This window comes from Castor canadensis, chromosome 19 (genome assembly GCF_047511655.1).
Source record: "Castor canadensis chromosome 19, mCasCan1.hap1v2, whole genome shotgun sequence".
NCBI lineage: Eukaryota > Metazoa > Chordata > Mammalia > Rodentia > Castoridae > Castor > Castor canadensis.
Window position 1 is genome coordinate 7,489,522 of NC_133404.1, and position 14,890 is coordinate 7,504,411.

A 14,890-nucleotide genomic window follows, 5' to 3' on the forward strand; every position below is an offset into this window, starting at 1 on the left:
CTCCCCAGGACTCACATGGGCCTGGCCTCTGACAAAACAAAGTGACTCTTCCATTGGCAAACTGGCCTGTTGCAAAAAAAAAAAAGACCATCCCGAGAGTAGGAAAGAACTAGAGTGCAGACACAGCCCCACTTATGGCATGTCATTAGCTAAGCATTTGTAATCAGATAACCCAGCAAGATCAGCTGGGATCCACAGGGAAACCTGAAGCATGCATTACTGGAGTGAATTGGATCCTTCCATGGGCTGGGTTTTTAATGCATGCCCAGGTGTGGCCAGAACCACTGGGGCACTGGAGTGGCCACGCTCAGTGCTCCTCTGCCTTTAACAGGCTGGTTGCAGAGTTCACTTGACACTGGCCTTGGCCTGATCAATGAACACTTTGGCCAGAAGCTTGATAGTATCTAACGCAATAACAATAATTTTGCTCCATCCTATTAGTGCTGTCTGCACGGGTTGCCCTGCTTTCAAACCCATCTGCCATTGGGATGCCAGCCAATGTTTATTTCCATTAGTTTCACCATTGTTGGTAACAATAAAAATCAGGAGACAGTTGCAAACTAATGATTTAGGAGCAGGGTGAAGCTGAGATCGACCTTGGCCCCTTTCCATCCACTGTGACGATGACTGGGAGATGGTCATAAATTTAAATTATGGCAAAAGGATAACATAAGTTATTCCTCTGATGGCTAATTTTATCAGCTAAATAGGCTTGTCATTACAGTTATCGGCTGTTTTACAAATCACTTCTCATGTTTAAAAAAATAACTTCACTTCCACAGAGGAGATCTTGAATAATCCTTGTGCTAAGTGGTCCTCTGCAGGAAAAGAAAGAAGTCTTCAGAATGGGCCAGTGTCAGGCCCATCCCCAGAGCCAGCACAGAAGCCTTTCCTAGGGGTTTTTCTTGTTATATCTGCCCTTTGGCCCCTTCTCCCAGTTGTGGGTCCCAGCCTCAGAAGTGACCAATTTGTGCAAAGCACTGGGTCTGGATGGAGGCCAGAATGGGGAGGGTGACCCCAGTTCTCAGTCAGGCCTTCCTGCACCTACCAAGGCTGCTCCAGCTCAGTACAAGAGCCTGAAGGGAGGGCATGATGTCGTTCTCTTCACCCTTCCTCCACCAGAAATGCCTAGAGCCTGGATCAAGAGTCTCACCTCGTGTCTTCAGGAGACAGGCCAGGGAAACACGCTCAGGGACACCTTTAGTGAGTTTCACTGTGCTTCCTGCTGGATGGGAATGTTGTGAGCCTGCTGGCCTTGTTTCATAGGTGACTTTTTCTCTTCTGGGACACACAGTCTACTCCTGTCAGCAACTGGTCTCTTTATGTGGGACCATGTCTGTTTGTTTTTACAATACTGGAGTTTGAACTCAGGGCTTCTGCTTACCAGGCAAGCATTCTAATGCTTGAGATTTACCTCCAGCCAGAAGTGGAACCGTGTAATTGAGTCCTGCTAATGAAACAGGGACAGAAGCAAGGTCATCACTTCTAGCCCTGACCAATAAAGACCTGTGGTGGCCAACTGTCCTCTCTCCTCCCTCATGTACTGTCTGGAGAAGAACCAGAGAAGTCGGAGCAGGAAGAAGCCCATGAAATGGAAGGGGCCTGGGAGCCAGAGTGACAGTGGAACAAGAGGGTCTCAACACCCTGCTCATTGGAGCAATAGACACATTTTGAAATTTCTGTTGCAGCAGTAATCAATACTCATCTTAACTAGCAATGTCTTGAGCAGATACCCTATTTCAGCTCAGCGAAATGACACTGAATCCTGGGTTTCACTCCCAGCCCTTCCATTACAAACTACGCTCAGACAAGGAATGGAACCTCATACACAGTTCATTGGTACATGACCACCATCAACTCAAACTGACTCAGTAGTGTTCGTATTCCCTTTCACACATGCTTCCTACCAGCCTCCATATATTATTGATGTACTGTGAAATTCACATCACCCATTTGTTGGGAGGCTTGTTGCCTCTATTTTTCCAATGGGGAACCTGGGGCTGAAGGACTCAGGGATTAAGAGAGAGACAGCTAGTCTCTGGTAGAGCGGAGGTTGGAATCCAGCTTGCCTGCTCCCCATGTAAGTGAGTTTTCTCTGCCCTCCAGTCTCTCCCACCCGGGACTCTCTCTCTCTTGGGCACCGATGCACTCAAGGTCTAGGGTGATTCTAACAGGCTCACAGGTTCCACTGGTCTCCTTGGAGGTTGGGCACCAAGCCACCCTAGATTGAACCTCAGGCCCCTTGGTGTTTTTCCAATTGTCTCAGGGTGAATAAGATGAGGAAGGAGAACTCAGTTTCCCTCTGCTTCCTGTGGGACCCAGCAGAGTAAAGAAACTCACTTCCTCAGTGGGTCAGGTCAGATCTCACCAAAAAGTTGTTGTTGCAAGGTATAAAGGGCAAAGAGCAGATAGGATGGGGACTTCAGAACACATTTCAGAATTAGAGCAAGACCTGGCATGGACTTGCATTAAACCTCAGAAGTGGTTTAATGTAACCAATTCTGGTTTATAGAAGTAAGACAAGTCAGAAGAATGTAAGGTTGCATTGATTTAACCATTGTATCTAAAATACCTTTGATTTCTGAAGCAATAAGTGCAAAGAGAGGGACAAAAGTTCCCACCATCTCCCTGAAGGACAGCCACTAGCATCTTGTCTTTGGAATACATCTGTATACCAGTGAGATTAGGAATATTCTGGCTGGGATCCAGACAGAGAGCAAGACAAAAGTGAGTGGAAGGTCCTTGTAGCCAAAGGAGTGTTGGATTCGGGGGCTGAAATTACAGGGCTTCATCACAGCAGTAGGCAGTCTGGAAGCAAACTGCACAGGGTCAAGGCTTAGGAAAGGTAGCACTGACCTATGGAGTGTCCTCTGGGCTCCCCTTTCCAGGTAGCAAACCTAGGGATGAGGTGTGCCCAGTGTTCGGAAGGGATTATAAGAACCAAGATTTATATACAATGGAATTTTACTCAGCCACTAAGAATGACATTTTGTCGTTTGCAGGTAAATGGATGGAACTGGAGAACATCATCTTAAGTGATGTTAGGTTCAGAAGGCCAAAAGTGGAATGCTTTCTCTCATATGTGGAATATCGACCTAATGCAAATACAGCAATATTATGAAAAACAGGTCATGCTAAGAAGAGGTCACATACGAGAGAGGGAGGGTAAAAGAAGGAAGTTAAGAAGGTGAATATGGTTGATGTACTTCCTATACAAGATAAATACAGAATTTTTAAACTTGTTGAAATCACCATAAGAAGAAGACTAAAGTAGAAAGGAGAAAAATAGAGAAGATGAACCAATTCAGGTTATAATACATATATACAATAGAAATGTCACAAGGAAACTTCCTGTACAGCTCTTTTAAGCAAACGAAAATCATTTTTTTTCTTTTACAAAATCAGAGAACAGGAAGGCAGAACAAGTCCTGTGGGGGGGGGGAGGTTGGTGCCAGTGGGAGAGGAGAGGATGTGGGGAAAGTGTGGGAGGGTGAATATGGTGCAAATACTGTGCGCACATGTATGTAAATGGAAAAATGAGACCTGTTGAAACTACTCCAGGAATGGGGGATGTGGGGGATGAAGGAGATTGATGGAGGGGGTGAATTCAAGTATGATATATTTGATACACTGTAAGAACTTTTATAAATATCACAGTGTACCCATAGCACAACAATAAAAAAAAAGAGAAGACATAAGCACCCTCCAAAACTAAACTAAAAAATAAAAAAGAGTGAAGAAAGCAGGGAATCCCTGTGCAGACCAGGAGACCAGTGTGGTCCAGAGGAAAAAGCACTAGATGAACCACGAGAGACCTCTGTTTCTGTCCTAATCACCAAACTGCTGTGCATTGTTGGGCATTCCTTTCCCCTTCTCCAGGCCTCAGACCTCCCAGCTGCCAAATCCTGGATTGGGTCAGATGCCCTGCAACGGGCCTGACATCTAAGGTAGAGACATCTAAGGTAGCAGGCATTTTGGGATGGCCTCTGGTAAGAAAGGAGCTGCCAGGTGGCATGAAGATGAAATGTGTAAGTTATTCATGCAACTGACAAACCATGTCACCAGGCAGTCTCCATGGGGTCACAGTAATGAGTGGTTTAATCTTCCCAAAATGGTAAGCAGGGGAGAGAGAGAGAGAGAGAGAGAGAGAGAGAGAGAGAGAGAGAGAGAGAGAGCGAGCTTTACAGTGTAGAAACCTGACACATGGCCTCAGTCAGGGGCTGAAGGTCAACATCACAGCAATAACTCACCCTGACAGGATGTGATGAGAACACACTTTACCTCTGTAGTCTTTCTCCCAACAACTCGTGGCCCTGGTAGTATGAGAAAAACACCAGACAAATCCAAACAGAAATTCTACAAAACACCTGACCAGTGCTCCTGAAAAACATCAAGGTCATCACAAGCAAGGGAAGACCGAAACTGTCACAGCCAAGAGGAGTCCAAGGAGATGCACATAATTAATTGTAACCTGGGGTCCTGGAACTGATAAGGGACCTAAAAACCAAGGAAAACTGAATCATGCATCAATATTGGTTTATTCATCGTGACAAATGACGATATTGACGCAAGATGTTAACAAGGACCACCTGCCCCAGAGTCTGTGGCTCTTCCCTCCCAATTTCCCTTCCTCTCTTTTCTCCAGCGCTTTTCTCTTCCCTCCCTTCCCGCCCTCCCTCTTTCCCTCCCTCCCTTCCCTCCTTCCTCCCTCCCTCCCTTCTTTTCTCTTCCCTCCTTCCTCCCTCCCTTCCCTCCCTTCCTCCATTCCTTCTCTTCCTCCCTTCCTCCCTTCCTCCCTCCCTTCCTTCCTTCCTCCCTTCCTTCCTCCCTCCCTCTCTTCCTCCATTCCTTCCTTCTTTTCTCTTCCCTCCTTCCTCCCTCCCTTCCCTCCCTTCCTCCCTTCCTTCCTTCTTTTCTCTTCCCTCCTTCCTCCCTCCCTTCCCTCTTCCTTCCCTCCCTCCCTTCCTTCCTTCCTCCCTTCCCTCTCTTCCTCCCTTCCTTCCTTCTTTTCTCTTCCCTCCTTCCTCCCTCCCTTCCCTCCCTTCCTCCATTCCTTCTCTTCCTCCCTTCCCTCCTTCCTCTCTTCCCTTCTTCCCTTCCCCCTTCCCTCCCTTCTGTCCTTCCTCCTTCCCTTCCCTTCTTCCTCCCTTCCTTCCCTTTCTGCCTTCCTTCTCCTTCCTCCTTCCCTCCTTCCTCCCTCCCTTCCCTCCCTTCCTCCTTCCTCCCTCCCTTTCCTTCTCCCTCCCTTCCCTCCACTCTTCTTCCTTCCTCCTTTCTCCCTCCCTTCCCTCCCTCCCTCCTTTCTCCTCCCTTCCTCACTTCCCTCCCTTCCTGTCTTGAGTCTTGCTACGTAGCCCAGGCCGGACTTAAACTCTGATATTCCTCAGTGCTGGGATTACAGATATTTGTCAACATGCCCAGCCTCACAATTTTTTTTAACAAATCTAAAACTATTCTAAAAATAGCTCATTATTTTTTAAAAGGAGCTAACACGAGTGAAGGGTGAAGTCATGGCAAATATTTCTACAAATATATTCTAGGAAGAGAGCCAAGTGGGCTCTGTATTTAAACTGGGACCCTACACCTTTCACTGGAATGCTGGTACATGTCAGGCTTTCTGTCTGAGTGCCATATATGCATTCAGTTTGGAATGACTGCATGAAGTAAGTTCTGAGAACAAGAGTGTGTGATAGACTGGGATGACCGGGAATAGGGGAGCTGGATGGGCAGCAGGAGACTCTGGAAACACTGTGGAGATGGCCAAGTGGGTCAGCCTGCCCCTGCGAGGGGGCTGCTCTGCGGTTGTCACAGACTGGTCTGCCTCCGTGCCCAGTGTGCCTAGTCTGAGCCATGTTTTCACTGAGAGGAGACTTGAATAAAAAAAAAAATAAGGTAGAAAACCACCTTCAGCAAGGTGGGCTGGGAGAGGCAAGCGTCAAAGGCAGGACCCCTCCTCAGTTTTAAATGAGTGGGCATGGTGGGCTGTTTGGGTGAGTCCCATTAGTAATGGTTGAAATCTCACAACCATCAAGGATTTTATTACTAACCCTATTTTTCAGATTGGCAAAACCAAGGCCCACAGAGTTATATCAGTACCCAAAGCCACAAAGGCTCCTGGGGACTCCAGGTGTCAGGGCTGGCTTTGAACCCAAGTCTGTACCAAAGTCTATTCTTAACCATTCCACACACTGCTCCTGGGAACTTATCCTTGACATTCTGTGGTGCAACACGTTCATTTCTTTAAGGGTATCTGAGGCCCAGCCAATCTCAAACTTGGCTCAGAATACTGCTGAAAAGGCAGGGTTTCTCTCTGTCCCCCTGCAGTGTGGGCACTGAGTTCTGGACAGCAGCTTTTTTGGTTTCTCTGCAGAAGGCGAGGGTACGTCCCTGGTCAGGCCACCTTCCCACCCTCCCCTGCGGCTGCTGGGATTCCAGCTGTCTGGCCCTTCTTGCTGTCTTAACTAAGATGACAGGCTTCAGGTGTTTTTTAAATTAAAATGGTTTGTCTCTCTGTTCATCTCTTTTCCAGATGTTTCTCCTAGAGGGAATCTGTCTTTATTTATTGGCTCTTTCCTGTGCAGAATCCAAGGGAGACTCCCTCTGACTGAGACCCCGGGGAAGACAGCCATATGTGGGGAGTGACTGAACCAGCACATCAGGAGCCTGGGGTCCCTGGGGGCTCAGGACAGGGCCATGGCAGAAGCTGTGGGAGGTGAGTTTGCCATTAGGGTTTTCTCCCGGCCAAGTGGAACATGTATGGTGTGTGGCAGGGTTGGCATGTTCTTTGCTGGGCTGGGTGGCTGGAATTTATGAGAGGCTAATGAGGCCCTGTGCCCATGTCTTTCAGGTTGCCAGCTGTGGCCCAGTGGAGTGTGTTCCTATTAGACAGTGGACTGAGAACTACCTGTGAACTGCAGGCCAATTTCTGGTTATCACCCATGACTGTCCTCTCCCCCCTCTGCCTAAACTCAGCCATTACAAATCAGTGTCTGCTATGACCTCCGGTCCATCTTCCTCTTCCACTCCAGCCCTCTCCTACCCATCCTCCAGTAGCGGCCAGAAGAGCCATCAAAAACTCAGGGGCCTGGCAGGGTGGCACAGGTCTGTCACCGCAGCTAGGTGGGAGGTGTAGTTACGAGGACCATGGTCAGAGGCTGGCCCTGGGCCGAAAGTACAAGACCCTAACTAAAGCGAAAAGGGCTGGAAGCATGGATCAAGCAGTATAGCTCCTGTCTAGCAAGCGCAAGGCCCTGAGTTCATAACTCAGTATCAACTGACGCGGGAGCAGTTGCCTCCCACCCCTGCTTCTGGCACCCCAGGCCTCGTCTCTCCCAAAATGAAGCCCAAATGCTCCAGCCAGCCTGGAGCCCTTTCCAACCATTCCTCCTAGCTCTCTAGCTGCCTGTCCTTGCTCACACTGAGCACAGCTTCGTGTTGCCCAGCACAACACTCACTCTAAGCCGCACACCAGGCCCTCTGCCTGCTCCCTTCCCAGTGGCCCTGCCCAAGGTCAGCTATTCTGCAAATACTTCTGCACCCTGGCCTGCAGAGTCTGGACAAGTTCCCTGGGAGGCATGTATGGCACCATACTGCCACTTCCTGTGCACTCACTGAACCTCATGAGGGTGGGGGCACATCCAGTCCAGTGCCCTGCATAAGTGCAGCACAGAGCAGGGGCTGGAACAGTTGTCTTCCCAGGCTAGGACCTGTATAGATTATCCTGCTCCCAGGGGTACTTGACTCTGCTGGGCATGTCCTCGCAGGGCTTCGGTGGGCAGACAGTATTGCTAACATCTCTTTGGGGTGTCTGAGGGTCCTGGTGGTGCCCAGTATTTCTCACGAGATAGAACTAGTCCCCTCTTGAGGGACTGTTCCTCTGAAATCAGCTTGGTGGATTGAGTTGGCAATATGGCAAGGTCAGGACCCTGGCCTAGGAGTTAGTGCTGAATCCAGGACTGGCTGGGCCTCAAGTTCCCCATGAATCAAACAAGGGGCCGAAGGAGTCCCTGCCCTCTGGCCTCCTGTGCCTTTAGGTGCTTGTGTGCCCAGCAAGGCCTGGATAGAAATGAGCAGAACTGAAAGTGGTGGTGTGTTACCCCTTGCTCCTGACAGATCTGCGTCAGTCTCTCCAGCTGCTCTTCTTGGATGACCTTGGCCTTCTCGTACTGCTGGATGACCATCTCCATCTCCACCTTCACTGGCAGGACATATGCTGGAAGACAGAGGAAGCCCTGTGAAGAATGGGGCAGTGGCAGGGTTCAGGCTGGGGTGGGGTTGGCTCAGCATTCAGTGAGAAGAAGCTTGAAGGCCCAGGCTCAGTTCCCTGGGGACCAGAAGGAGGGCATCCAGGTATCCAACAGAGTCCAGAGAGCACAAGAGGGCAAAACCCAACTTATTGTGCCCAAGAGGTCAGTTTCCTCCTTCTCCATAATGACAGAGCCCTTAATTTTTGGCTGTGTGCACAGATGCCTGGAATAATGACTGTTCTTCAGCCCTCCTGGCAGCTACGGGTGGCCATAAGACACATTCTGGATAATGGGGTGCCAGTGGACGCAGCAGAAGCTTCCAGGAGCCTTTGATAACTCTTAGATGTTCAAAAAGAAAAGACAAGCTAGACATGCTACTGTATACCTATAATCCTAGGTACTTGGGAGGCAGAGATAAGAGGATCTGGGCTTGAGGCCAGCCTGGGTAAAAGTTAGCAAGACCTTATCTCAAAATACAAAAACAAAAACAAAAAAACAAGCTGGGTGTGGTGGCATATACTTGCAATCCCACCTACACAGGAGGCAGAGGTAGAAGGATCACAGTCTGAGCCTGGGCAGTGCAAAAGCACGAGACCTTATCAAAAAATAAACTCAAGCAAAAAAGGGCTGAAGGAAGGTTCAAGTGGTAGAGCACTTGCCTAGCAAGTACAAGGCTCTGAGTTAAAAAAAAAAAAATAGATAACTTGCATCCTGGTCTAAGGTGGCAGGTGAGGCCACTTGGTGTGTGGTGTATGTGACTATGCCCATGCTGGGCCCTGGGATCAGGAGTTGTGGGTACAGTGGCCGAAGAAGAAATATCAGTCCCTTCTTGGGTATGTTAGAACAAGCGTGCACACAATGAATGAATTGGTCCTGACTGGAGTCCAACAGGTAAGGGACTCTGGTTTGGAGGTTGCTGGTACATCCATAGCCTCTTAAAATTTGAGCTTGACATTGAGGATGACACTTCTACCACAGAGCCCAGTACTGCTCTAGAAAGCACAGGATGGAAAGGCATCACAGGTCATGTCAGGGCTCCAAGCTGGGCCTATGGCTGGCAGTTGGAAATCCCTGATCTGATTCAGAAGGAGGGCTCAAGCCACTGAGGCAGGACAGAGGGACTTTCTGCAGGCTCCATTCCTTTTCCTGTTCACCCTTTCCATTCATCTAGCTTTTCCCTGCCCTCACACCTCTCCCCCAAGTACTGCCAGTGAGTTTCTAGATTAGGCTGCATGGGAAGGGGACTTGGACCTTGCAAAACCAAGAGGTAATTTATGTCCCCTCCCCAGGCAGAGCAGTATGAGGTCCTGCAAGCATAGGGGCAACTGAAAATTAGGACATGGTGCTTTCAGCTTCTGGAGATAACTCATCAACAAAAGTTACTTCCATAGACAGGTAGCTAAGTAGTTAGATTAGATAGATAGATGATAGGTAGATGATAGAAAGATAGAAAGATGGATGATCGATAGATAGACAAACAGACAGCAGGCAGGCAGATAGATGGGGCTTTCCTTTGTTTCTTTATCTTCTTTCTTCCTCATCTTCCCTCCTGGCTATGAGGATGCAATGGTTGGCACTGGTGCAGCCATCCTAGACTATTTGTAGCAGAGCAACAAAATGGGACTCCAGGACCTTGACTACAGACAGCAAGTGTCATATCATCCCCTGTAGGTAGTGGTACCTGTGGGCAGTGATACCTGCCACCTAGCTGTGGACTTTCATATGAGAGAACGAGGCTTCTGCTTTGTTAAAGTCACTGCTATCCTGGGTCTCTTATAGATGACCTCCCCCTTTTTTTAAGCAACTGATGCACATGGACTCTGATATGAAAGCCCCAGAATTTCTCAGCTGAGAGCAGCCCTGTGAGCCCTTCCCTAGTGACGTCTCTGATCTTAGCAGCCTTGGGCAACTTGGGAGTCTCAGTATTAACTCCTGATCTTGACCTGGCCTCTGCCGTGGGCACCATTCTCACACCTCTCAGAAACCCTTCCTGTTTCTTCAGGAACCTTGGTCACATGTTCTTGCCACTGCATTCTAGAACCCTCCATATCTCTACTCTCCAAGTTCCCTTTCCACACACAGCTCTCCCATCTCTAGGCCTAGAGCTGCCCTGAGTTGCTGCCACCTCCTGGGCTCCTGCTGAAGCCGTGGAGTATCAAATTCACACCCACCACTCACAAGCAGCACATCCCCACACGTCCCCATCTGGGGCTCCCAGTGCTTGAGGTGTCAGGAAAGGGGAGGGGGTGAAACATCTGGGAAGAGTGTTCCCAACCAGGACTGTCAGAACCCATTAGCGTGAGGATGCACATCAGTCCACAGCTGGCAGAAGGAGCCAGAAGGCACTGTTCCTGCCTTGCGGGGGGCAGATGTTCTCATGGACAGAGCCAAGAAAAGGACCGAGCAGACGAGGTGAAGCCAATGGCCAGAAGAGCAAAGGGAGTGTCCTGGGCCGTGGGCTCCACTTGTGGTTCTGAGCCTGATTTGCAATGTTACCCTCATTGTTCTTGGACTCAGTTTCCCCTCTATCAATGAGGGGAATACCTGAGTCATCTTCCAGAGCCTTTCCAGCCTTCCGAAGTTAGCAGCACATTTCAGCTTGATGAAGATGCTGAATTAGGGCACCTGATGAGACATCTTTTCAGAACCCAGGCTCAAGGCCACAGCATGGGGACAGGGAGAAGCTGTTCTCTTCAGAACGAGAGACCCTGGAGGCCATCCTGCCTGACTTGTACCTACTAGGCAAATGCTGTTGGTCACAGCCTCTATCAGTGACAGTCATATATCAGGGCTGGAAATGACATTAATGTGTATTGCAGTGGTTCTAAACTCTGTTCCAGCAGCTCCTGCAAGTTGCCTGTGAGGACACAGAGGGTGAGAACATCTGGGCACAGCTCTCTAGTCACTAGGAGCTGAGTGAGAGGGCAGCCTCTGCCTCCGATGGCAGCAAAAGCAACGACATAGCAGGAAGCAGATTGGACAGGCATACATGTCAGTGCAGATGAGTGAAGAAGGGGCTGGAACCTGCCCAAGCTAGCAGCTCCCATGGAGAAGTTCTCTGGTTGTTTTCAGGTTGACAAGTTTGGAGACACCAAGCCTGTCCTTGGTGGATACAGGTGGGGCAGAACCTGCAGGACTAAGGCTTTGTCCAAATGACCTGGACAGAGCCAGTGATGCGTCTGTGGGCCACTGGGAGGCCTGCTGCCTCTTTTTATTTACTTACTTTGGTGGTACTGGGGTTTGAACTCAAGGCCTTACACTTGCTAGGCTGTCACTCTACCACTTGAACCATCCCTCAGATAGGATCTTGTGTTTTTATGCCCAGGCTGGCCTCAGACCTCAATCCTATAGCCTCCCCTATATCTGGGACTAGAGGCACCTGACATCATGCCCAGCTCACATGTTCTTTCCAGAAAGAAAACTCCTGTGTGAGAGCTGGGCACGCAGGCACACAGCAGGCAGGTGCACGACGATGAACATGTGACCTCCAATGGGTAGCTGGAAGCTCTGGTGTTTGCGTGTGACACCTGAGTGGCGTGCGAGTGGATCCTGAATGCGATGTTGAGTGGTCAGGACAGGCTTGGTCCTCCCATGCTGGGAGTCTCACCCTCCCTGCGTGGGTCACTCTTCTCCCCGCACCCATGGCCTCTCCCTTCTCAGGCCACTCACCATCAATGACCCGCTTCACCCGCCAGATCCGGAGCACGATCATAAGGCTGACGGCGTCCCAAGGACTCCTGGGCCCATTGGCCACGGTGGATGCCACCATCGGGGCTAAGGACAGGATGATTACAGCCCCATCAAACACCTGGCAGAGGAGGCAGATTTCAGTGCTGTATGGGGGGCCGGAGGGCAGCCGGGTAGGAAGTTAGGGCTGGTCAGGTTCTGCAGGGGGCTATATCCCATCAGAAGGTCATCCTATCTCTGGTTGCCTACCCCAACCCTCCTCAGTCCTGAGAGGCCTTCCCACTCCTGGACACGCTCTCTCTGTCCTCCCCATGACCTCAGCCCATCCCTGTCCCTTAGCTCAGATGGCTTTGGGCTGTCCTGTCCCTCAGGGTGGGGCCTGTATCCTATGTCCTGGATTCAGGGCAGAGGCTGGGTAGAATCCCCCACAGTGTGTGTGTGTGGGGGGGGGCTCTTTCCCTGCGAGTAGCAGAAGTCTAGAGCCTACATGTAATTTCTAATGGGACACGGAGTCCCTAACCTCTCAGGGAGGCAGGGCAAAGAGAGGAGGGGTCAGCCCACAGGATTAAGTCTTGGGTCCTGACCCTCCACCTGTCTGCCCCAGCCTGGCCTTTTCTGAGCCTTTTCAGGGACCATGCCCTCTGTGTTGGTTCCCAGCATTGAGGCTGAAATGTAGGCAGACCAGTGAGAAAGGAGAGGGCAACCAGCAATGGACACCTTGCCTTGGCCTCTGTACACAAAGCCAGGCTTCCCACACCACATGTCCCCACACCACATCCCTGACCCTTTTACCTGGAGCACAAGGAGACCCCAGGCTGAGCAGTGTTTTTAGAACTTCCCTGCTCAGGGCCCCAAGCACTGGGCCATTTTAGAATGGATTTATTTGTTTTAAAACACATTACAAAAGCTTTTCAAATTGATTCAGTCACAACTTTTTAATTTTGCAGGATTTCAAGAAGACTGTATTAGAAAGTTCCTTTGTTGGAAATGGTCTCAGTTCACCCCTTCCCAGACTCTGCCTCCTCCCCACCCGACCCAGCACTCACAGCAGAAGAGACTCCTGTGGGCAAGTGCAGAAAGCAGCCAGGCTTTCTCGTTGGCTCCCACCCCAGGACGGATGGGACAGGGACATTTTCCAGCTCCCAGGATGTCTGGGTTGGGGGGTGGGTGGGTGAACACTGGTCTTTACCTCAATTTTGTTTTCAATGTAATCCCAGATGCCCAGCACCACAATCCGCAGAACAGTCTGCAGAGAGGGAGAAAAGTGATTATTTTTCTCCAGTGCCTGCCCCCTCCCCCCAGCAGAGAAGATTCCAGAATCTGGAGCTCTGCTTCTGCGTTCAGTAGCAGGGAAAGGGAGGTTTTTGCCACGCGTCCTCCCCACCCCCACTCCAGTCCTCACAGCATCTCCTGTGGCCCCTCTGGCTGCAGGCTCCGCCCCCTCCCACCTACCTTCCTGCCATCCCCTGGGACCACCTGTGCCAGCACTCACTCAAAAGCCTTCAGTACTCACAGCGCATGCAGAATCCACCTCAATTCCTCAATTCCCTTGGAGTGATACTGGGGACCCTGCCCCCTCTCCAGCATCCTCTCTCATCACAATACAAAACTATTTACAATCTTCAAGTGCTCAAACTCTCTCCCTATTGCCTGGTCTTTGTATGTTGTGAAGGCTGACAGTTGTCGTCCTCCACATCACTCCTGTAAATGAGCTTCAGTATGGTTGAAGGTAGCTGAAGACTACATTTCCCAGGCTTCCTTGTGGCCAAAGGGGGTCATGTGACTAAGTTCTGGCCAATGGCTGATGAGCAGAAGCACCATGTACAACTTCTAGGTTGTATCCTTAAATAACTAGTCTCTGCTCTTCCTCCTCTTTCCCTCTTCTAGAATGTACCTATGTAGATGTGGTAGTGAGCTATTTTCAACTAGGGAGGGTTGGGCAATGAGATGGAAGCCTGCCAGGTCTCCACCAGCCCCAAGCTACCACATTAGCCTTAAGTGCCTATCAAACAACCTGTCCTTCCAGGGTAGAAATTAATTTGGTCTTGTTTAAGTCTCTTTTTCTTGTTATAGTGGCTTGGCCTGTGTCCTAACCAGCAGCTTGCATTCCCTCTTGTTCCAGCCTTGGCTTAAATGTCACTTCTGTGAAGTTCCTTCCTGTCCCCAGGCTCAGTGAGTGCTTCCCAATGTTTATGCAATTCTTGTGTTGTCACTCTCCCACAGATCTGCATTGTAGCTTGTGGTAGTTAAGGCTCAAGAGACACTGTCTGAAACTAGGCATGGTAGTGCAAGCCTATAATCCAGGCCACCTGGGAGGCGGAGGCAGGGGGATCTTGAGTTTGAGGCTATAGGCAAAATTAGAGAGATACTATTTCAAAAGCAAAATAAAAGCAAAAGGGCCAGAGAAGTAGCTCAAGTGGGTAGAGCAAAGTGTGAGGCCCTGGGTTCCATCCCAGTAATACACACACACATACACTGTCTGATCTCTCCCTTTCACCCCTAATGCTAGGCATTAGGGGGTGACAAGTCACTGTAAAGGTGTGAACAAATGAATTTGTGACCCCTCCATGTCACAGCCTCCAGGAACAATTACTTCACCAAGAGTACATCTTTCTCCAGAAAAGATGCTTAAAAGCTGGTCTTGTATGATCCTGGTACATTTGTGTTAGGTCCTTCCTTGAGCTGACATGCCTTTAATTCACACCAGATGGTGGTCCCAGTGCTGCCTGCCTGGAGTACAAGGCCAGCCTCAGGAAGTCAGGGAAGGAGCTGAGAGTCCATGGGTTACCACCCACACTTGTTATACTTGAGAAAAGACTGGCGAAATCCACCTCTCCCCCTTTAAGGACCAGGCTGATTTCAATGAAGGGATGAGAAAGAGGGATGAGGTGGTAGTCAGTAATGTTACCTTAGGAACATATGACAGTCTGGTGTCCAGTCTTTTATGGCCCCCATCT

At 49.8% G+C, this 14,890-nt stretch overlaps 1 protein-coding gene across 2 annotated transcripts in view; it reads right to left on the reverse strand.

The window, feature by feature from the left end:
- Tmem266 (transmembrane protein 266) overlaps positions 1–14,890 on the reverse strand; it is a 113,805-nt gene that overhangs the window by 18,015 nt on the left and 80,900 nt on the right. For both annotated transcript variants that reach the window (XM_020161498.2, XM_074061590.1), the window contains exons 6-8: positions 13,123–13,179; positions 11,916–12,054; positions 8,097–8,212 (exon numbers count right to left, since the gene is read on the reverse strand). In XM_020161498.2, the coding sequence (XP_020017087.1) occupies positions 8,097–8,212; positions 11,916–12,054; positions 13,123–13,179 (312 nt within the window). The remainder of the gene's footprint in view (positions 1–8,096; positions 8,213–11,915; positions 12,055–13,122; positions 13,180–14,890) is intronic.